The sequence below is a fragment of the Squalius cephalus genome (genome assembly GCF_949319135.1).
Source record: "Squalius cephalus genome assembly, chromosome: 10".
NCBI classification, from domain to species: Eukaryota; Metazoa; Chordata; class Actinopteri; order Cypriniformes; family Leuciscidae; genus Squalius; species Squalius cephalus.
Genome location: NC_137131.1, coordinates 4806873 through 4831256, shown reverse-complemented (window position 1 = coordinate 4831256; position 24384 = coordinate 4806873). Strand labels below are relative to the sequence as shown.

At 35.9% G+C, this 24384-nt stretch overlaps 2 protein-coding genes across 3 annotated transcripts; one reads left to right on the top strand and one right to left on the bottom strand.

The window, feature by feature from the left end:
- The first annotated feature begins 703 nt into the window (after nt 1-703).
- On the top strand, nt 704-9899 carry tmem74b (transmembrane protein 74B). The gene is made up of 3 exons (XM_079883457.1): nt 704-959; nt 4155-4858; nt 5821-9899. The coding sequence occupies exons 2-3, from the start codon at nt 4204-4206 to the stop codon at nt 5862-5864; spliced, it is 699 nt and encodes a 232-aa protein (XP_079739583.1). The 5' UTR covers nt 704-959; nt 4155-4203; the 3' UTR covers nt 5865-9899.
- Nucleotides 9900-12116: 2217 nt separating this feature from the next.
- On the bottom strand, nt 12117-19246 carry psmf1 (proteasome inhibitor subunit 1). 2 transcript variants are annotated; one of them, XM_079882506.1, is made up of 8 exons: nt 19182-19246; nt 18500-18628; nt 18118-18270; nt 17934-18016; nt 16395-16583; nt 13278-13331; nt 12511-12669; nt 12117-12389 (listed from the first exon to the last, which is right to left on the bottom strand). In XM_079882506.1, exons 1-8 carry the CDS (start codon nt 19182-19184, stop codon nt 12338-12340), a joined length of 822 nt encoding a protein of 273 aa, XP_079738632.1. In that variant the 5' UTR covers nt 19185-19246; the 3' UTR covers nt 12117-12337. The 2 variants fall into 2 exon arrangements, with proteins under 2 accessions (XP_079738632.1, XP_079738633.1); XM_079882507.1 differs by lacking the exon at nt 19182-19246 and having other exon boundaries at nt 18500-18972.
- Nucleotides 19247-24384: the final 5138 nt, after the last annotated feature.

Sequence of the window (24384 nt, the reverse complement as noted above, 5' to 3'; positions counted from 1 at the left end):
CTGGATATAGGGTGTTTATTATTGATGTAAGGTTGAAAGAAAATGTGTATCTTTGTATAATAAAGCAAACTATTGTAATGTGTTTTGCTCACCTATCTACATACTGATGCCATTGGTCCAACACCTGGTTTTTAGTGCTTATGATGCATCCATTTGTACATCCCATACCATTCTGGGAACGAATTAGAAAAGCAATGTGTGTGTGTGTACAGGTTTATTTTGCATTTTTGGGACCAAATGTCCCCACAAGGATAGTAAAACCTGAAAATAATCACCTACATTGTGGGGACCAGCCAGCGGTCCCCATGAGGGAAATGGATTAATAAACATACTAAATGATGATTTTTTTATTATTATTATTATTTTTTTTTTTATTTTTTTTTTGAAAATGTAAAAATACAGAACGTTTTCTGTGATGGGTAGGGTTAGGGTTAGTGTAAGTGGATAGAATATGTTTGAACAGAAGCCAATAAAAACCATTATGCCTATGGAGAGTCCCCACAAAGATAGCAAAACTGAATGTGTGTGTGTGTGTGTGTGTAAATATAAAACATATTACTGACTATAAATCAAATATAATTGAATATAATATGCAATTCAAAGCAAAAAGTCTGCCAGAAGCCCTGACAGCATGTAAAATCAATTCTAATAGTGGCATTTTTAATAATTAAACATAACCTATACCACATCCTTGATGTGGGCATCTTAACAGACACCATTGAAGCTGATCTAGTGCATACTAAAGGTGCACTTCAGAACCACGCAAAATGTGCATCGACAGCTGTGTATTGTGTCGTTCATAATGACGAATAGTCTGACGGTTTTTTTCATTTGTGTTTAATGCTGCCTGAAAATGACCGTGTTTGTGTCGCGCATGGCTAAATCTCCCCTCGAGATCTTCCTGTCAGCATCCCACCGTTACTATGATATCTGTGGAGCGATCGCGCTCGCGCCTGGAGGTGAGTGCGCCTTCTCTTTCTTACCAATCACAGCAAATATATTAGGAGGTGTTGGTCGCACGCTACATTTGTCTTTTGTTAAAGCCTGGTTGTTAAATATTCAAATAGAAACATAAAACTCTTGAGGTGTTACAAGGTCATATCTGAAGCTATAAACGCACAGAACGCGTAATGTGAGCTTTTACACGGGTAAATAATAGTCGACGCGCCTGACGCTATTATCGCTCGCTCTCAAGGAATGAGATTTTACGCGTATTCAGGGTGAAGTCAGGTAAAATGGGCCAGTCTGTGGTAAATCATCTGGAGCAGAATTAGATGGCATGTCTCTGCACATTGTCCAGACCTTTATTTGTGTTGTGTGTTATTGGGGTCTCTTTTATTCGTTACAAATGTGTCGCAAAAACAAGCCCAAGTCCTCCTGGTCATCACTGCTTCTTTCAGGTAAAACAGGCCAGAGAATTTTTATGCAAAACCATCACTGTGAACAAAGAAACAAACAGCATGTTGTAAATTAACAGTTAATTTTAATTTAGTTTATGCCATGGCATTACAAAAATGTAAGAAATTAGTGTATGGGTTGAGAGATTACGTTGAATGTCGGGGTTATTTCTGTAAATTGTATTTTTTTTAACATATATAATAGTTAAAATGTACATGTTTCCTACATTACCGTCTTTCTTTATGTTGTTTTTCTTGTGTATGTGCACATTTATAGACAGCGAAATAGACTGTGGCTTTAAGGTCTATTTTAAATCATTTTCGAATTTTCAAAAAGGAATTTTAAACATCTGATAGTTGATTAATCAGGTAAATGGTAAAAAAGGTAATTTTTGAGGTGCAATCTATGCAAATTGTTAGACAATTAGCGTCCACTATCACAGTAATCGATTTTAGTTGTGGTGATTGTATGATATAGTGATGCTTAATGACCTTTGCCTGTTAAACGTATCGCAGTGGTTGCTATGGTTACCTGCCACGCGCACGCGACGAAATATAACGTGCTCGCGCTCTCTTGTTGTAATCTGTCTTTTATAATCCTATATACTTGTATGAAAAAATAATAACTTCACACCCCACCCTCCATATTTTGCTTTGGGTAGGTGGACGTGGAATCCACACCATAATACGTAACGAAGAACGTTTTGCTAAAGTTCATGTTAAGTTATGAAAACATTATTTCTGAATGTTCTCTGTTCAGAATGTCCATTAAAAAAAAAAAAAAAAAAAAAATGTTTCAAGTTCTTTTCTTGCTTATGCGAACGTTAAGGAAACATTCCATTTTATAATGTTACATTGTGTGGGATAATTGGAATGTTCTTATGGGATGTTCTTTGAACATTCTGAAAATAGTAACATTTAAAAATGTTAGATGAACATCTAAACTTCCGCGAACAATGTATACATAATGTTTTGAGAACATTATTAAATACCACATAATTTGAATTAACATTCCATTAACATTAGTGGAAGAATGTTTGCTAATAACATAGGTTTGTATGTGTACAGTTCTGTGCACATTCCCTGTTAGCTGGTTAGGCCCACTATATAAAATTACAATTCTTTTTTTCTCTGCTTATGCACAGATATCATTTATGATGCATTACTTTTGGATTTTCAGTCGTTTTTTATATGAACATAACCTAATCTTAAATGATTCCCATCCATTTACCCACAAAAAAAACATAATATTGTGGCAATTGTTAAAAATAGATTGCAGTGATTGAATGTTGATTCAATTCAGTGTTATTATTTAGCCTAATACATTAATGAAACCACTAGATCAATATCAGAGTTATGCTGCTAATGTGGCATTTTAATCCTTTAACTGTAAACACACATCAACTGTGTGAGATCATTAAAGGGATAGTTCACCCAAAAATGTAAATTCTGTCATCATTTACTCGCCCTCAAGTTGTTCTAAACCTGTATGAATTTCTTTCTTCTACTGAACACAAAAGAAGATATTTTGAAGAATGTTGGTAACCAGACAGTTGAGGCTCTTGGATTGGTCTCTGCCGAATCTAACCTGTAACATTTTGGTAACAAGCTCAAGTTTTTTTTATTTCTCTGCCACACATCCCAACTTTGACATGTTTCCAAAGAGAAAGACAAGTTGAATTTCAATCCTTAAGCCATGAAAACAGCGCTTCTACACTTATACTTCTCTTGCACAGCCAGGCAATCGGTTTTGAATACCAGAATTATCAGTTTGATTACTTTTGTCAGACATGGTCTGAAGGTAATCTGAATTTTGGGAATAGTTTGTATGATGATTACTGAAACCACATTCAGCAGATTTACAGTAGTGCAGTTATTTTGTTTACAGTGATAAACAAAGTTTTGAGATATGTCACAGGCTGCCATGTTTCATTTTTAAATATGTTTTTGTCAAAAAGTGTAATAGATTTACTTTGTGGAAAAAAATTGAAACACACATAGGAACCTGATGTCCTTTAGAATGGACTCTCAGGCCCTGTTTACATCTGGTATTAAGATGAGTTTTGTTTGTTCGGATCACGAGTGGATGACTCTAAATACAGGTGCAAACGGGGGCTAAAACATTTTGACCTTGTCCACTTTCAGAGATAGTCGAAAACACATTCAACCGGTTTGCGTTCGTAGTGCAAACACTCATATGTTCGAATGCATTCGAACAGCCACAAAAGACGCCTACTCTCCGCCTACTGACCTAAAACATTATGAAAGAACACTAGCAAGTTGGGATTCAAATTTTGTTGGCTGAAGATCCGAGTTTGGTTTAAAGTCGAAAAACATACCAAGCACAATGTTCTCTCACCATTCCTGATTTCTAACACAAACTCACAGCGTTCGGCTGGTCTTGTGGCTGTCAGAGCAGAAAGTAAAGCTGCCGCTCTTTCTCCGGCTTCTCCGGTCGCGTTCATATGGAAATTGCTCAAGCTTATTTTGTCCATTAGATCTGGAAAAAAAGCCCCTACATTTACCTGCCCATATACTCTCCACTTGAAGAAATCAGGACAGAAGTGGTTTAAAATGTGGACAAAACAGACGAATTAAACCATCAGGTGTAAATCGGAATGTCTCCCTCGTCTACTTGTGATCCTATCGAAAACCAGGTGTAAACAGGGCCTAGTTTGTGTTTTTAAACATTTCAGAGATGTCTATTTTATGCTTTCGCTGTTCAAAGCGTAATATAGGCTATGTTTTCTTTTGAAGGTGAAACAAGAGGCATTTGATTGAACATGAGTGCAAGCGCTCAGTGTCGATGGAGTCCCTGAACGCTGTGGAGCTCCGTGAACTGGGGGATGGGAGCAGGCGAGAACCTCCTCAGGCCTCCTCAGGACCACGGCCGGCCACCGGCATCGAAAACGCATCGTTTGAGGATGAGGACCCGGGAACGAGGATCCGCGTTACCTCCAGAACATCTGGAATTGACTATCAGTCAAATCCGCTGCCTATTCAGAGAGAAGTGCCGTCACCACGCACTGAAGACGAACCTGAGCTTGAATACAACGACCAATCGGTGGACTACGGGTTCATTTTCGCGCTTGTTTTCCTCGTGAGCGGAATCATATTAGTGGTAATCGCATATACAATCCCAAGAGAGGCTAAAGTCAACCCGGACCAAGTGACAGCACGCCAGATGGAGAAGCTAGAGATGTATTATGCACAACTCGGTTCTCACCTCGACAAATGCATTATTGCGGGACTTGGTTTGCTCACTCTGGGAGGAATGCTCTTATCCGTTTTGTTAATGGTGTCTATATGCAAAGGGGAACTGTATCGGCGGAGGACTTTCGCTAGAAGACCCATGAAATCTTATGGATCCATTAATATGAGGATGAGGCAGCTAGCTGAAGGTGATGGAAGGGAGACGCTCGTGGAATGTGAACCGAACGTCACCGCCGACGCCGCGAACGGTAATCAGGTTCCTTCGGAAACACTAAACACGTAGCACAACTGAATCACATTGATAAAACACATTTGCATTCCCAAAAGGAAATAGTGCTTGCAAGGCAGCATAAATAACATGTTTAGGTAAGTTTACGGTTTTGGCTTCAATTATCAGTAAATGAAACGTATCATTGCTGTAGCCATGACACTCAGCATCTGTCTATTTTGTCTGCTGTGTTGCCAGATCTCAAAAAGCAATTTGGTTAAAAAAAAATTTAAAAAAAAAAAAAAAATTGCCCAAATAAAGCAAATTTCCTCACTAAACATTAAGCAAATAATAATAATATTAGGAAAATAGAATAATTGCTCAATTGAATTGATCAACATAAAAATAATTATTACAATCAGCATAACATTTTTATTATATTATTTTATATTTACACTCACTTATGAAAGGGAAAAGATGCATGTACCCAATAAATAAGCCCAGTAACCCATGACTGCCCACATTTATAAGCGACTAAAACAAGAACCAAGTCGCGTATAATAAGTGGACATGACAACGGTGATCAATGCACAAGGCTATATAATATGAATAAATAGAAAACAAATACCATTCATGATTCAATATGCAAAAAAAAATAAAAAAATAATTAACATATATTGCAAAGGCGCCATCTGTCAAATTTCAAAGTCAATGGGGGATTTTCACACTTTAATCTTAAATTAAAATAAAAAAACCCTGATATTTTCTACCAAACAAAGTTTGAAATGAAAGAAACCTCTCATGGACATTCTCATTTTACAACAAAATGATTCATTAATGTAATGTTAAAAACAGGCTTCATTTTCTTTGTACCAAAATATACATTCTTATTTTTTCCATTTAATTCTGGGGCAAAATGTGACATGTTTTCATATACGCTAACTTGTTCATGCTGCCCTGCGAGCACTGGCATCATTTTAACCATTTTAATCATTTTTGTAGGCAAACACGCAAAACACAATGTGATGGTGCAAAAGCGATGCTAAAGACTCAAAAGACAAGTGAATGAAAGCACAATGGTGAAGCTTCATAATAACGTAACATGCTGCAGAACAAACCGCCATCTGCTACTCTACAAAACTTGAAATAAATGTCTGTATAACATATAACATCACTAAAGACACTATGAGTGCAATATATACAAGCTATTATTATCCAAGGATGCAATATGCCTTAAGACGTTACAAATGTTCACCGTGAACACAAACATTGGCTTGTTTGTATTTGTCTACTGTTCGTGTTTTGTATATGTGTCACACACTTGCTCGTTGTCATCAACCCACGTTCTTGGAGTAGAGGACTATGTACCGCAACCAAGGGAAGAGACATATGAATGCTTAATGTTTTAATCGAGATATCTATTTTACAATATCTATCATTATGGTACTTTAGTAGATTTGTGCTAACAATTAACAAAAATGTGAAGTTTTACTGTAACGGTGCAATATGCATAGATTCCAGTAGAGAAATATATATATGTATATGACAACGTTGTTGTCTTCTCAATGACACAACAAATATAGGTTACTGTATGCTTTAAAGTGCCCCTATTATGCTTTTTCAGATTGTACCTTTCATGCAGTGTTTGTGAATGTAAAATTTCTGCAAAGTTTTAAAGATCAAAGAGTTATTGTCTCCTAAAAAAAAGAATCAATTCTGAACTGCCTGAAACAAGTCGTCAGTACTTTTCCCCTCCCTCAAACACTGTAGTTGTAGCTGAGACTGGAAGAGTTTGGTTCGTGTTGTCGACACGTCGAGAAGACGCTGTTTTCTGCTCTGCGAAAGCAAATTCACTTTTCATGCACTTCTAAAGGGTGAGGACTTGCGTCGAAACTGATACGGTAAAAACGACGCCAGTTCATATCACTGTGAAAGAGCTGAAATTCAGATATAGTAATGGTCGTTTTGTTTCTGACACGCGTGTACTATAAGTGGTACCCCAATCACAACAGCCTGGGCCATCTGACCAATCAGAGCAGAGTGGGTCTCGGAAAGGCGGGGTTTATAGAGACCAAATCCTTTATCAAACCTTTTCAGTCACTGTGAAAAAAAGATGATGCTGCAATGTAGCCTGGTTAAAACCAGACCATTCTCAGTAGTAACTGAGTTATGGTCTGGCAAAGCTCCTTTAATAACTCATTTCCAAAGGGGCGTCACCAACGGACGTCGCTCAAATGCCTCTGGGCGCAATTGGATAGACCTAAAACTCCTAAAACCAATCAGAGCGATCGGCATCGTGTAAAGCCATATGTGGTGTCCCAAAGTTACACTACGCCATAAAAGTATGTACTCTTTTTGTGAAGAAAATGTATTTACTTTTGAATGTGTAGCAAAAAAGTAGGCAAGCTTTGGGACATACTACTTCGTCATCTTTATCGGACGGATCTGTCGCGTGCATCCTGTCACGTAAACTGCCCTGTCAATCATCTTGTCACAGTTAAAATCCTCTATTAAATCGAATTTAATTTCCTACCGTTTCGGAGAGAAATGTAGTAGCACGTTCATCTGCCAGTGGGTCTTTCATGGAGACTGTCCTCATGTGTTTGCAATTTGAATATAATAATGCATTTAAAAGTTGGTGCGCTTCAACAACAGACGTCGCTCAAATGCCTCTGGGCGCAATTGGATAGACCTAAAACCAATCAGAGCGATCGTCATCGTGTAAAGCCCGCCTCAACGTTTCTGATTGGTGCCGCGATTTCGACGGCATGGAAATGGGCTTGAATGAGCTCTTTGCCAGACTACTTGCAGAGCAAATCTAAATTTGCCGGAAGTTGTCTGGGTTTTCCCAGGCTAGCTGCAATGCATATTATGAGAAAATTTAGTTTATTTTTTTTTTTTACCTTGGATGCATGTAAACCCGATGTAGGAGACCTCCAAAATTAGGAACATTTAAAGTAGCATAATAAGGGCACTTTAAGAATATGCTCATCACCCCGTTTAAAACAAAGTTATTGTAATAGCACATAAGCAGGTTACATTTGACATTTGTGTGTACTTGATCCCTGATGAAGCTGCCTGCACCGTGGTTGGGTTTTACTGCAGAAGTAACTATTTTCTATTAGTACACTATTCAGAGATTGTAATCAAAACTAAGCAGAAACCTAATAAGCAGATGTCTTACACGTCTTAGATGTAGTAAAGATCACCCTGGCCTGCAATTATATATTTCCTGGTGTGAGGCATCCAATATACACACTCACTATATCGCTCTGTGCAGAACAGCTTTATAATGGTATTAATGGAAGTGGTAACTGGTATATAAAGTTAAGTTAGGGGAAAGCAAAATTCACATTGTGTCGATAGAGTTTCAAAAGTGCACTTGATTAACAGAATGCAAGTGAGTCACTGTAGAATAATGGAGATTAGCTTAAAAAAAAAAAAAAAAAGTAACATTTCAACAAGAGTTTGTCAATGTAACCCTAAATCAAATGGTTAGTGAGAGCACATTGTATCAGAGAGAGAGAGAGTATGTTACATACTACCATTTATCTAACATTCCAGCGTATTAAATATTCCTTACACAATATATTTACTAAAGTCTAAAGATTGTTTGAAATTGACTATATAATGTTGTTTGGTGGTGTAAAGTGTGATGCGTTCACATGCTGCTTGATGCATCACTAACTTAAGTGCTGTTTAAATGCTGATTAAAGTGAAATGGACTTGTTGTAATCTTTCTTTGACGCCATCATGTTTCTCATCGCATCCCTAAATTATAGTAAATATATCTGTCATGTATTACCTGTAAGATGTTGGTTATGGTGTGGTGTAAAGTTATAAGGAGAAAGGAAAGTGGTAAATTGTTTTCATGTCTTCGGTTGTGTAAAGTATTGTCTTGTAAGCACAGAGGATCTAGTATTGAGCACACTAAGCATTATCTTGTTGATCACATTGCTCACGCACAAGCCCCTATATGAATGTGAATGTCATTAAAATGCATTATGAAATGTTGTAACACTTTTTCAACACGACAGCCTGAACTAAGCAAGTCACATTGACTCTATTGAGAGTGGAATATTAGTATACTTACACTATTGTTTAAATGTTTGGCATCAGTACGATTTTTTAAATGAAGAAAGTAATACTTTTATTCAGCATAGATGCATTCAATTGATCAAAAGAGACAGTAAATATATTTGTCATTTTCAAACACTTTCTATTCATCAAAGAATCCTGAAAAAATGTATCATGGTTTCTACAAAAAAATTAATAAGAATATGTTTCTTGAGCAGCAAATCAGCATATTAGAATGATTTCTGAAGGATCATGTGACTCTGAAGACTTGATCACAGATTTGATCACAGGAATAAATTACAGTTTAACATATTTTCACATGGAAAATAGTTATTTTAAATTGTAATAATATTTCACAAATTTACAGTATTTTGATCAAATAAATGCATCTTTTAAAATCATAACCCCAAATTTTTGAACAGTAGTGTACTTAAAAAAACAGCCTCACCATATTGCATGTTATATTCAGTGAGTAGCATTAATAATTCCTGAATAAATGTGATTATTTCAATACAATTGTGTACTGCACATTTGATCAAATGTAATGGATCATCCGTGTATTTAATGCATACAAAAAAATGTGCATATATTGCAGAAATAGTAAGAGTAGTATGATAGTACGCTATCCAAATGAGCACAATTATGGGGCTTGTATGGTTGTTTGGGCTGATTAGAAGCAGATGCTCATCTTTGCTAAAATGATCATCGTTGTACAATCTGTGAAGGTTAATCATGGAGTCAGGCCAGAAACAGTTCCTAGAAATCCTTGAGAATTACAAACACCGCAGAGGCTTAATAATGATGTGCATAATACTTGTGTGAACCAAACAGACTGTTATATATTCAAAGTAAATGCAGTACCACGGTACTTTGGGCCAATCACTCTGTTTTTTTAATGTGTTTGAATTGCATGTGTTCAATGTCAGCTGTAACCACTTCATGTGTGTTCAAGGCAAACGTGTCACCTTTTTATACTGTTTCCATGCGTGAAATAAATCTTTTTTGTTGCTATGCCTGTCTGACTGAATTGATACATGGAACGCCGAGGAACTTTAAAGAATCGCATGGGACAAATGCATCACTTAAAATGTCTGAATATCATTGCACAACAAAACAAAAGACCCATTTATTTGATTAAAAAGTTAGCTCAAGCACACTTCTCAAGCAAGACATTTTTAAAGAGGTTTGTTAATGATAAATTAAAGGGTCATTTCACCCAAAAATGTAAATTCTGTTATTAATTACTCACCTTCATGTCGTTCCAAACCCGTAAGACTTTCTTTTATCTTCAGAACACAAATGAAGATCTTTTGAATGAAATCTGAGAGCTTTCTGTCCCTCCATTGACAGATACGAAGATACACTTTGACGCTTCAAAAAGTTCATAAAGAGATCGTAAAACGAATCCATATTTCTGAAGAGACTCGATTGCTTTATTTGATGTTTAAAAGTGTTTGAGCACTTTGTGAAACACATTTTCACATTAAATGTGAAGCACAGAAGTATTTTCACTCTATTGTGACTAACAGATCTATATCTTCTAAATTCCCTTAACAAATGAGCACTTATTCTCCCAGTGGTATCCACTATTTTAGTGCAGTCATGCCTAGAGGACACTCGAGTGTCTTCATCTCTGGCTGTAAAGGACAGTCACACTGACATTGCGGACATCATGACTCACTGTGGACATTACAGGCATTGATTTCCACTGCATCTGCTTCTTCATGTTCCTCTCACTGAATCAACCATCTCAGGAGCTTTGCATTCATCTATTGGTACTTTAAAGAGACTAGTGAAACTAGTGCAGCTGCATGTAGGAGAAAAGCCCTCACACAAATCAAAGCAGTTGTAACTTTTCAGATGACTTGGTTAAAGTATATTTAGGGGGTATATTTAGTATATAGAGGGGATATGGAGCGGGAAAAGATCTCAAGCCGGGACTCAAACTCGGGTCACCTGAAGTGCAACCACACCAAGGGCCTCATTTATAAAATGTTGCATTGAAACCTTCCTACATTTGATCTTACGATAATTTCTCGAATGCATACATGACGTCAGTGATTCAGAGAAGGAATGCTTTCATAGCTCCGCCTGGTAAACAACGCCAAATTAATGTCATTAACAAATAAAAGAGCACTAACTTCCAAATCCTTACTCGAGAAATGCGAGAGAATTGCTTAGATTTCCGAATACCTGCAGTTCTCCAACTCTCTGCCACAAGGAAAAGTGTGTACGTCTGCTTAGATCCTGATGTGGGGCTAGAAGCACTTTTCCATGTCAAAGAACGTTCTTATCAATATGAACGTTGGCGTGGATTTTAGCGTACACGCACTCAAAGTTCAAATCCGTGCGTACGCACGTTTTATAAGTGAGGCCTCATTTTTACAACACTTGCCCAACTATGTCTCCAACTTTTTGTTTTTCTTTAAAGAAAATGTGATTGGTCTTTTCTATTGTCTTTTTAGAGTTGCTTTACAGCGTAAATCTGTTTGCATCATTGATCATTATTTTCCTGTTTATCACTGTAAAGACGCTTTGAAACAATATGTATTGTATAAAGCGCTATATAAAAAAGGTGAGTTGAATTGACTTAAAACTAAAACCATAAAAAACGGTTTTTGTTACTTAAAATTTTTATTTATTTTATTTTAGCTAGTTGCCAAGGCAAATTTTCTCAATTTATTCTCAATTTATTGTAACTTTATGTACTTAGATAACTAAAACTGAAATTAGAATTACTAAAAAATACAGACTCATAAAAAAAACTAATACAATTGACAAAAACACAACAAAATTACTAAATATTTTACTAAAATTAAAATGAAAACGAGAAATTTCATAAATAAAATAAATTCAAATATTAATTCAAACTATTATAGTATCTCAATTGTAATAAAATATCACTGCTTCTTTTTATTCTTTTATTTGTTCTTAATTATATTTATTTTAAAACCATTTTCTTATATTTTGTTAATTAAATATTTTTTATTACAACCTTATTTTTTACTTTTTATTATTAATTTGATTCCTTAATAATCTGTAATGATTATTTTTAATTCCTTTAATGTATAGCACTTTGAATGACCATTGTGTATGAAATGCTATAGATAGCATATATATATATATATATATATATATATATATATATATATATATATATATATATATCATAAACTTGATTTGCAGTTATTATCAGAAAGAGATCAATCACATCAGAGAAATGGGACAGAATAAAAGCAGTTTAATTTACCAATGCAGAATAAGTCAGTAGCACAAATAACAGTGGAAAAAATGGAATTATTTTGTCAATGTCAAAATGAAAACGAGTTGTGCTATTTTTTTTAAGGAATTCTGTTTCGCAACAGTTTATTCAAACACAAAGTGCATAAGACTGCAGAGCAGTGAGAATTATGGGATGTTGCGTAAGTGCGTCCTCCTTACTCTACATGAACATGTCATCATAGCCTGGTGGAGGCATGTGATCAGGGTCTGGCCTGAAAGAGAAAGACAAACGAAAGGCATTAGAGGTGAGGATACGATGTGAATGAGGTAAGTGCAGTTTTAAAGCTAAACTCAGATCATTGGCAGCAATAAAGATCCCATTACAGCTCTTACCCGGGTCTGTGTCGCCCAACCGGACCGAAGGGGTCAAAGCGGGCACCAGGGGGCACAGCGCCTGGAGGGAGGACTCCAGGAATCCCAGAGGAGGGGTCAAACCCTGAGCGAGGAAACCCGGCACGTAATGGATCGACGATCATTCCTCCTGCCCTTCCCCTGGAGAAAGAACCAAGAGACAAGAACTATTAATAATTCAGCGAGCAAGGTCGTTCCTTGAAGGTACACTCATTCATTTTCATTCTTAAATGTTCTGTGATGCCTTTTAACTGTTTTATTATACATAAGGGTGGTCCAAAAATGACATTGTGCACATCTCAGGGTGCTTTCACACTGGCAGTTTCATTCGAAACAGCACGGTTCACATGAAAAATTCTTAATGTGAAAGTGGTCATATGGACCCTTGAGCATATGGAGCAAAGATGTCCGTTTGCAAGCAGCAGAAAGCCGCGTTCATGCGACGCACATTCACTGCTGTGTTTAATAGCACTAAATTAATAAAAAAATCACAATATATTGACCGGATTCTGTCTTCTATCATGCATGTTTGTGATGACGTAAGATGCACCGGGATTCGATAGAATCAAATGTGTGAAACCAGACTCTACAAGGAGCGCCTGAAACTAACCGATCGGGTTCGGATCGTGGCAAACATGACCAGCGTGAAAACCCCCCTAAGAAAGATTCTGTGTCTGTAATCTACAGGTCAACATGCATGACGCATTTACAGATGAGTGTTTTGGCAAATAAGTGATGGGATTTCTCACCCAAAGGGATCCAGATCGGCACCACCTGCAGCAAAAGGAGCCATCGGGTCAGGCCTAAAACACACACACAAACAGAGACATTTCAGAAGCAGTCTGTTACACTGTTTTGAATATATACAGTATATATATATATGTGTGTGTGTGATATTTTAAATAACTTTTCCCAAATTCATGTTTTAAAATGTAATTTATTCCTGTCAAAGCTGAACTGTTACATGATTCTACTTTTTTTTTTTTTGATTCTTTGATTAATATAAAATTTTTCAATATAAAGTAATTTACCTGAAACATAAATCTTTTGTAACACCATAAATGTCTTTACTGTCACTTTTGATCAATTTAATGCATTTTTTGTTGAATAAAACTATTAATTTCCTTCAAAAAATCTTACAGACCCCAAACTTGTGAACGATAGTGTGTGTGCATATATTATATTATATATATATATATATATATATATATATATATATATATATATATATATATATATATATATATATATATATATATATATATATATATATATATATTAGTATTGTACACACAGTATATTGTATTTTTTTTATATGTCTGAATGTCACTGAATTAAAGAACAACAAAATATAAAGTGTGTATAATTCCAAGTTTTCTTAACAACAACATAAGGTTGTTTGATTGATAGATTTTCAGTATGCAGAAGATTATTTGGCTTAATCTGTGAATCTCCATCTGCAGAATGTGGATTGGCTGTGACTCGGCTCATTACATCACGCCCACAGCAACAGCAAGTCGATAAATCGCTGACATCATAAAGAATCTGATAGGGGTCACCGTGAACCCAGGAAGGGGAAGTGGAAGACAAACACCGAAATCCACCTCTGGGTTTCTGCCATGACCTTAAGAACACCACTGTGCAGTCTCTAAACACTACTTTCCTCTTCTCTTTCTCCCTGCAAACTATTCTTTCTTGTTTTTGCCACTTTTTATTGATAGAGACTGCAGAGAAAACAGGAAATCAAGGTCACAGCGCAGGCTGCATCTCCCACAGCTCCTTCCTCGTATGTTACAAAAATATTAGTTTGAGTGGGTTTCAACCAAACAGACTTTACTAAATCTCCCAAACTGTCTGTGTTTGATGGAAGTGGTGCCGGCACTGGGCATCTCTCTCCCAGGGGTGCGTCTCAGTCAGCTGTCGTGAATCAGTATATCGTGTACACAAATTCAGGCACTGGAAAGGACCATGCATGGCTCACTACACACTGATGGTGACATGACAACGTCCTCATTGTACAACATCACTACTGGTATCTATGAACAACAGCAGAACTGATATCTTTCTAAGATCATTTTTTAATATTATTTAAAGTACATTAGGATAAATACTTTGCTTGTTACATACGTGCAACGCTTCAGCCGAAAATAAGCAATACATGTTAGATAGATTATGCTCATTACCTGTCCAGCGATGTTTAATTCATGCTGAAATATAATGAAATTATGGTTTGTATTTTAAAAATCATCTATCGTGTGTCATTATGTGTAGTGAGTTGGCTCACGTGATTTATGTTTAGGCTTCAGAACTTCCGTTAAGGGAACATAGTGATTGTTAGACTTCTTAGGGAATGAAAGTTTCAGTGCACTGGAAGGATTTTGCGATTGAGACAGGCCTTAAAATGTCCGCCTCCCTGATCAGTGCCCTGACTCCTGAACTAGGGAGCTGATTGAGACGCACCCCAGTCTCTCAGTCTCTCAGTCTGCAGTGCCAGACACACAACACTCAGTGCTTCAAAAATAGACACAGTACAGCAGTGAGAGCACTCGCAGGACTCACGCTGGGAAATATTAAACAGGACAGAGGACATGAGCTGACACCTACACAACACACATACAAATCTCACTCGCAAAGTCCCAGCGCACCCAATAACGTCCTTCACACACACAAACACATTCATTTACAGATTAACGTCATTTACAGGCAAACTCACAGAGAGATCTATTAGAATTAATATAGTTTGCTATAGTTAATATAGCAATTTAGAGTTATAATATAGAGTTAAGAGTTAGATGGTTGTGGCTTGCTATTGGTGTATCTCATGTGATTGACAGGTTGCCCCGCCCTCCACCAGTGAACATGTCATCAGAAAAGAGACGAGGGGTAGGGGAAGTTATTTTGAAGAAATTATGAGGGCACATGAATTTAAAAAATATATATATAAATATGTATATCAATATGATGTGCATGGTAGATCATTTATTATAAACTGCTATATTTCATAAATAAGAATAAAACCATTCTAATTAAAAAAAAAGAAAAAAGAATTGTCTACTTTGATTTCATAGTGACTTTAAGAACATGGTTGAGCTTTTATCATGCGGATTCACTGTTCTCAGAATAGATTGCAGCATTATTTTTAATAACTACATTTTGCAGCATTTAAGAATTAAATAAGTAAATAATACTGCACTCTATAAATTTGTCTTTTTCGTTCATGAAATAACAAAACAAAAAAAATCTTAGGCATACAGACCAGTGTTATTTTATTATCGAGATACTATTATAGTTTTTATTAATACATCGATTATGTTTATATTTTCCATTTTCCGTTCATTATGTTGTGTGCGTCTATATGGATTTTATCCATTTTTATTTCAGTTTTAGTTTTGAAGTTACACTAAATGAAAATGGGAAATGTTGCCGTGGCAATTTTTTTATATTTTTATTTCAGTTAACATTTATTTTATTTCAAGTAACAAAAATGTTTTCATATGGTTTTAGTTTCAGTTATAATAATAACCCAGTGCAGACCATGAATACACAAACGCGGTGGACTGACCCTCTAAAAAAGGTCCTGATTTCATAGTTTAGCTGTGTTATTAAACAGTACAGACCACAAAAGTGAAATCATTCAGAGTGCATATTTTCACTGAATAGACTGCGAACAGAAGTTCGGATCACCTGAGGCGGTAACCATAGCAACAGCTGGCTGCTCGAGTGCTGATAGGTCGGATAACTGTGCTATACAAATCTCCACAGACTGCACCTGAAAATGACCTCTACACATTCCTCTAGAAAGCTGATACCCTTGAAAACCAATGTATAAATTGCATGAAAACAAGAATGAGAGAATGAACGTTCACCAGTTAGGAGGCTGTCTGTTTGAAGGGCCTCTGGTTGGGATCAGGAGCGGATCCCGGTGAGCGTCCCTTAAGTTTGAAGCTCTTTCACTGTCTGTCTTCCTCTCTGTCTTTCCTTGACGCTCCTCTTTTTTAGTGGGCAGCAGTGAGGACTTTAGCTTTGCGGTCAACTCATCTGTGTTCTTAAACACGCTGAAAGCAAAATAATAAGTTAGAAAATGCATCATCTTTTTTGATTTACCTCAACTGATTACTCATTTGATATGGCCACTATCACAGATATGCTGGCATTGAGCTTTTTTCCAGAGAAAGTTTGCATATGTTCAGAAAACTATGGAAAAACTAATCTTTTTTTTGAAAAGAAGTCTCTTATGCTCATCAAGCCTGTATTCATTTGATCAAAAATACAGAAAATATTGTAAAATATGTAAGGGTTAATGCCCGACGAGGTGTCCATTGTCAGGTATTAATGGACGATGGCAAGGCGTGAACCGTCCGATGCGCAGCGGAGTCCGCCGAAGGCCATTAATACCTGACAATGGACACCTCGAAGGGCATTAACCCGCTTATACCATGGTCACTTGCCAAATAACACATTTTTAAAACATTAGATAATATTTTAATTAGTTTTACAATCGAAATCTAAAGTTTTTACAAACAATAACTTGGTTTCCCTGGTTACGCCTGACGGTTTATTTACTAGGTGTCCTCTATCACTTTTTAATGGACACCCTGCAGCCAATCAGAATCGAGTATTCACCCAGACCATGGTATAATATTACATAATGGTTTTCTATTTGAATATCCTTTAAAATATAATTTATTCCTGTGATGCAAAGCTGAATTTTCAGCATCATTACAGTCTTCAGTGTCACATGATCCTTCAGAAATCATTCTAATATGCTGATTTATCATCAATGCTGGAAACAGTTGTGCTGCTTAATATTTTTTTATAACCTGACATGGATGGAGAACCCTTCTTTGATGAATAAAAAGTAAAACAATAATAATAAATAACAGCATTTATTTAAAACTGAAATCTTTTGTAACAAATCCTAACCCTAAGCCAACCCGTTCAAAATTTTGGGGTCAGTAATTATTATTTTATTTATTTTTTGAAAGAAATTAATACTTTTATTCAGCAAGGATGTGTTAAATTGATTTCATATATATATATATATATATATATAGTAAAGATTTATTCATCGATGAATCCTGAAAAAATGATCACAGGTTCCCAAAAAAATATTAAGCAGCACAACTGTTTCCAAAATTAATAATAACTGAGCATCAAATCAGCATATTAGAATGATTTCTGAAGGATCATGTGACACTGAACACTGCAGTAATGATGCTGAAAATTCAGCTTTGCATCACAGGAATAAATGATACATTAAAGTATATTAAAATAGAAAACCATTATTTTAAATTGTAATAATATTCCACAATATTACTGGGGTTTTTTTCTGTATTTGTGCTCAAATAAATGCAGGCTTCATGAGCATAAAAGACTTCTTTTTAGTACTAAATAAATTCACAAACCTTTCAAACGTCTGCATATTGGCCTCATCAACATACTCACTGACGTTAATTGTGAGATCGGTTACTTTTTCTGTCGTGGAGTCCTGCAAAAGATTAAAAAGAAGTGTTGAAAACCATCCAGTCTAACACTATTCTGTCATCTGTGAATCACGACATGCATTGCATTATATTACAATTGAATTACCATTAAATTGAAGATCAGGGTTGAATCCACTGTGAAGGCTTTGAGCAGCAGGCTTGACCTGTCATCATTTGATCTGTATCTGAGTGCATACAGCTCATTGCTTTCATTCCAGCCGGGTGGAAGCAGTTCTGACGACTTCTCTCCATCTTTAGGCTGTGTGGAAAATTGATATTTCATAATCAGACAATTATTACGGCGCGCCTTCAAAACAAAACAGTAAAGCATTTGCTGCAAATGCCTATTGGCTCGATATTTGATCTAATACAATGACAATCAGACATTTTATTTAAGTGTGAAAAAGTGTCTTTTAGTATGACATTTCAGTTTGGACACAATACTGCTAGTTTTTGTAACAGATTATCATCAGTCGTCATTAACTTACATCATCTCCAATGCCGAGACATTTATAGCCACCTTTCACTATTTCCCAGTGTACAAAACAGATCAGAGCATCTTGAGAACAGGTTATAGAGTTTGATACGCAGTTGAAGAGCAGCTCCAGTCCAGCCATCTTTAAACAGAGTGATATTCAGCAGAAATGAAACCAAAACAAACAGCGGTCTGTGCAAAAATAAAGAGCGACTTAAACTCTGAATGCATGGCGTATGGACGCCGCAGATGTGACAGTAATATTCCGTTTGAATTTTAACGTTACGCGCGTTTTGAAAGAACTATATGTTTACTTAAATTTAAATTCTACCGAAGTTTATTGCTAAATTTGTTGGTCATGCACAAGTGGTCCGTCGAGAAATGTTCCCGACTGGAAACAACAACTGACCGAACGTTCCGTTGATGGTAAAAGCGATAGCACACTTTTGGAAAATAGATTTTTGATCATTTATAAGTTCTGATTAACGTTACTAACATTCTTTGACTAATCCGAAACACACCTGATATAATATAGCATCCGTTATATTAATTAAATACTACCGCACAGCCAGTAGTTTGTTCGGAAATCTTTGTTTGCTTGGAAATGGGCGTTTTATCTGTGGAGTTTGTGTGCTATCCTACAAAAGATTACAGTGTACGCTAAGTATTACAGCTTTTATTTATTTATGCTTTACCATGTAGGCTACCAAGGAAATACCACCTTAAACCATCATTGTATGGTACTTTCTTGAAATAGCAACAATATATCGCTCTTTATCACCACCTTGTAATTGAGCTTTTCGATTAATTCATAATTAATTAATGAAATATGTTTTCATTATATGTTTTTATTTGTTATTTATTTATTATACATATGATGTTTACAGGCTGCAATGTTCATTTATAAATAGGATGAGAGAGTGAACACAAAAAGTTATAAAGCAATACTTGATCACAATGCAATGGTGCATTAGATCCCTTCAAGTTATCAATTTAATCATTGTTGTGTCAGAAATCATGAAAGAATGAAAAGATTCACATTCATTGTTCATGTACATGGCTTTACTTGACATTCTCAAGCTAAGAATAAGGATAACATCAGCATCTGGTTCGACTTACGGTGCATTGAAAACATATTGCACAGAAGCTTACTTCAGAGAGCAGGCCTGCCATCGAATCAATGCCACTGTTGCTTACATTCAATTACAGTTCTTCAGAGACCTTTGAACTTTTATTTAAAGACCACTCATACATGTTGAGATTCACTGCTTTGACAGAATTTCTGTGACTAGTTGTATACTGTGTTAAACAAAACTGTATTTAACTATAAATCACAATGTACTGAAAATATGATCACTGAAGTGCACTGTTGATTTGTGCATATGAAGATATTGCATTACATAAATTTCATGTAGTCTTTCAATTAATATGACGTAGTAAAAAAATCATATCATTAAAATGTTTGGGGTCAGTACTTTTGTTTTGTTAAAACAAATTAATATTTTTATTTAGCAGGGATGCATTATATTGATCAAAAGTGACAGTAAAGACATATTGTTACAAAGATTTCTATATCAAATAATTGTTCTGCTTTTGAACTTTTAAATGTTTATAAATGTTTCTTGAGCAGCAAATCAGCATATTAAAATGATTTCTGAAGGATCATGTGACACTGAAGACTGGAGTAATGATGCTGAAAATTCAGCTTTGCATCAGAAGAAAACTATTGTAATTACTGTTTTTACTGTATTTTTGATCAAGAGATTAAGAGATTTTAAAAAATCATACCAACCCCAAACTTGTAAATGGTAGTGTATAATTAACATATCAAAAAATTTCACACAGAGCAGAAACACTTCTGACATTTCATGACAATTATCCATTTGCTTTCGAGGGCGCTTTGACGAGTGTCATTTTGCCATTATGGCCTCCAGATGTCTGTTTGATGCCAACATCCGACCCTGTATGATGGCACTCAAGGTTTAAGGGTTTATGAATCATGGCTCTCCCTCCTAGAAAGGTTTATTAGCTCAGCATTACATCAGTAGTACTGCCTTTCTACATGACTCTGTCTACACTGCTGTGCTATGTGCACTCAAAAAGTATCTGCTTTAATGAAAAGTGATATGGCAAAAGTATCTGATGTCTAGCTAGACTTTTGACATCATATGGTCCAGTTTGTTTTGCTAAAAAAAATTAAAAAAAAGTTCTTCATTTTCTTGTGCTGAGAAGAATAGAGGTATGCTGTTACTTTTATTAGCAATATGACTTGTGATTTTCGCTGCTATATAATTAAAAATGTGTGAAAATCTGAAGGAGCTATATTTGGAGGCTATCACCCTATCCACTGAGATCATCCTAACAACATTGCAAATTACTAAAACAGCAACATCCTGGCAACCACAGCAATCTAGCATTTGTCAGGTTTGTCTCGTTGGACATGCAGGAAAACACAAAACAGGTGCTTTCATTACCTTGTTAAAGACTGTAGGTATTCAGCTTGGAAAGATTAGATCAGTTCTCAAAGTCTTGAGGATTTACTGTAAGTCTGATAGGTATGAAGTTCTAGAGCCAGCCGTCTTGAAGGCATATGGTGATTTCAGATCACACACAGAACATAAGGTCTCAAAGCACATAGTTTCGGTAGGTTTGTCCGCACAGGTTCAGGTTTGTCTGAAAATAAGGCCACCATGTGTGAAGGTTTTCCACTGGTTACCTAACGAGGTCCAGACATGACACATTGTTATCATGAAATACGAGCTATTCAGTTGCACATCAAAGCCGGACCAGCTCCATGAAGCTACCTATCACACCAAAGACATTGTGATTAAACATCCAAATAAACTGTGTTATGAAGAGTCATCTGACAGTACTTTTTTTTTTTCTTTTATATAGCATTGTGCCATTACATCTGTATAACTTTAGATACAAAAACATTTCTGTAACTACAAATTGTGGTTTAGTAAAGATTTCACTGCATGACAAAATTATAATAATAATGTGGTTGCTAGTAGCATTGTAGTAAAACCAAACATGTCCAAAGAATGCATGAAATCTTGAAAGCATTTCATTAAAAACAGACATACAGATGTACATGCAACAGAGCTATAAAATACAAAAGAAAAATATATGAAGTATATTCCCATTCATATTTGAAAAGAAATTAGCACACCAGGGTGACTAGAGACATGAAATTGTCTATGACTTCTTGGTTCACAGGAGTTTAAATATGAGGAAACACAAAGGCCATATTCCCTAAATCATCCATCATAACAAGTAAAACCAAAGAATATAGTTCTGATGTGCAGCAAGATATTATTGAGCATCACAAAATAGAAAGTGGCTGTATAAAATAGCTAAAGAATTGAAAATCCCCATTTCCACCATCAGGGAAATAATTAAGAAGTTGCAATCAACTAAAGATGTCACCAATCTGCCAGGAAGAGAACCTGTGTCTATATTGTCTTTGAGTGGCCAAAGTCTCTCCAAGGATCACAGATGGAGAATTGCAGAGATTACTTGAGTCTTGGGGGTCAGAAAGCATTAAAAAAATCAAACAACCCCTACATCACCACATGTTGTTTGGGAGGGTTTCAAGAAAAATCCTCCTCGCTCCTCCAAAATTAAACTCCAGCATAGCAGTTGTCAGACACGACTGGAACTTCAAAAGGAACCGGATTCTATGATCAGACGAAACAAAACTTTTTGGCAGCAAACCCACCATAGGTTTAGGGCAAACAGGGATAAGAAATACCCCATGGTTGGATCTTCCATCAGGACAATCAAAATCAATACAACAACTGAGCACAAAATGAAGCTTCTGCCATGACTGTCCCGGTCCCCTAAACTGAACCCTATAGAAAATGAGCGAGCTGAACTGAAGAGAAGAAGTCTCTACGTCACCTTAAAAATAAAGTGTTGGCGATGATTGTTAGCGTGCTTTATGATTGTTAGCGTGCTTTGGCCGCTCTTGTCCTGTTGAGCGCACACAGTTCGGGTGGAGCATATGGTCCTTGTTTGGGATGCCCTGCTACTTTATAGATGTGAGCTAAAGTCTGTAAGCACTTGAACTTATTTTCTTTGCACCTCAGAGCGAGTCTCCACTTCGTGTCTTTCTCTTTTACAGACAGATACAGCTAGACCATTACGTACATCTCTTCAGTCTGTCAATCAACTCACATCGTTAAACTGTCTATTAAACTTGGCTGTCAACTGAAATGTTTATTTTTGGAAATATCTGACAGGAGTGTAAATTGGCCCGTGGATGATTTTATAAATAACATTAATAATCAAACAGACATTAATAATAAAAAATTATATAAAACATCATTCTCCATTATAGATATTTGACAGAAATATGATGTTTTCAAAACTCACTCCCACATTCCATCTGTGGAATATTGAAGAAATGTGTGTTTCATGCATTCCATACATTCTACACTCCAGTCCTGCAGATTTTAAGAGTGTCAGTCATCATTATGTGTGTGTTTTAAAGTCAGATGATGAATGGGTTCAGGCTAAAGGGAAACAAGAAGGTGACCAGGTCAGTGTTAAACGAAACTGCTTGCTTTAAAAGTCAGGAATCAATCTTCCTTCGAGGAAGTTATATTTTTAATTTTAAAAAAAGGTTTTGGATTTTGCATATAGGCCTATAGCATTATAAAGTCATGTTTGGTCTTTCGTTTTCTAGTAAAACTATGCATTTATCAAAACAATATTTATTTATTTTTAAAGAAAATATATCTTGAATTGTTTTCTCCCATTGGGAAGAAATCTTTTATTTTCATTATAAATATTTAAACATCTTTGAAACAAGATAAAACATCCTGCTAAACAAAATAGCTTTGGTGTTTTTTTATTAAGAAAATATTTATTAAATTATTATTATTTTCTCCCATTGGGAAATCTTTTTTTTAAGAATTACTGAAATAGTGAAAATCTCTCTTGGTTTCACTTGTATATGTAACTCCTTGTCACACGTATTAAGTTTCTTAGTTTCTGTTTTCATGGGCCTTCAGGGTATGTTTACAGGACAACGATATTCTTAAAACGAAGAAGTTTTTCCTTTGAGTTTTTCGCATACAGACGAGACACCATTGTCAAAACGATCCCCATTTACACGGATCCACGAAAACGATGCATTCTACTGCCAGGCCAGTAGATGGCGATGAAACACTATACGCTGATTTCACGCAGCCGTTATTTTGAAATCGAAAGCGAGGCTCCGGTGCTCCGGTGGGAAGAAAACCGGAAGTGTCGCCTTTAATCACAGGAGAGTCGTGAATGCGATGGCGTATTGTTGTGTTTAATGATGTTGTGTCAATTCTAAAACTGTACATACATTTCTTTTATACTTTAGACTATATACAGTGAAATTCATTTATAAATAAAATATTTTTTTTATATAATTCAGAAAGTAAAAAAAGAAGCAGGAATGAACTATATACATATCCTATATTGGATATTAACATCCAATAGTGTAAAGCGCGGCAGCAGCTTCAGGTTGGTAGTCCAAAGGCATTGTTGTTTATCTTTACTTCCGGGGTTTTTCCCACCGGAGCCTCACTTTCGATTTCAAAATGGCGGCTGCGTGAAATCAGCGTATAGACTGAACATGTAATACGCATGTGCATGACGCCATTGTTTTCAGAGATTCACATTTTTGGTGTTTACACGGACACCCTTTTTAAAAACTTGCACTTTGAAACATGCACGTTTTCCAAAGTTTGCGTTTTTCAGGCACCCAAAACGGCATTGTCGTGTAAACGAACGGCCCAAACGCATAAAAAAAAACATTTTTAGTTGAAAATGGTGTCCAGCCCCTCAGTTTGTGTCACATGTGTTTCTTCGTCTGAGGGGCTGTTTACACTACACCGTTTTCAACTAAAAACGTAACAC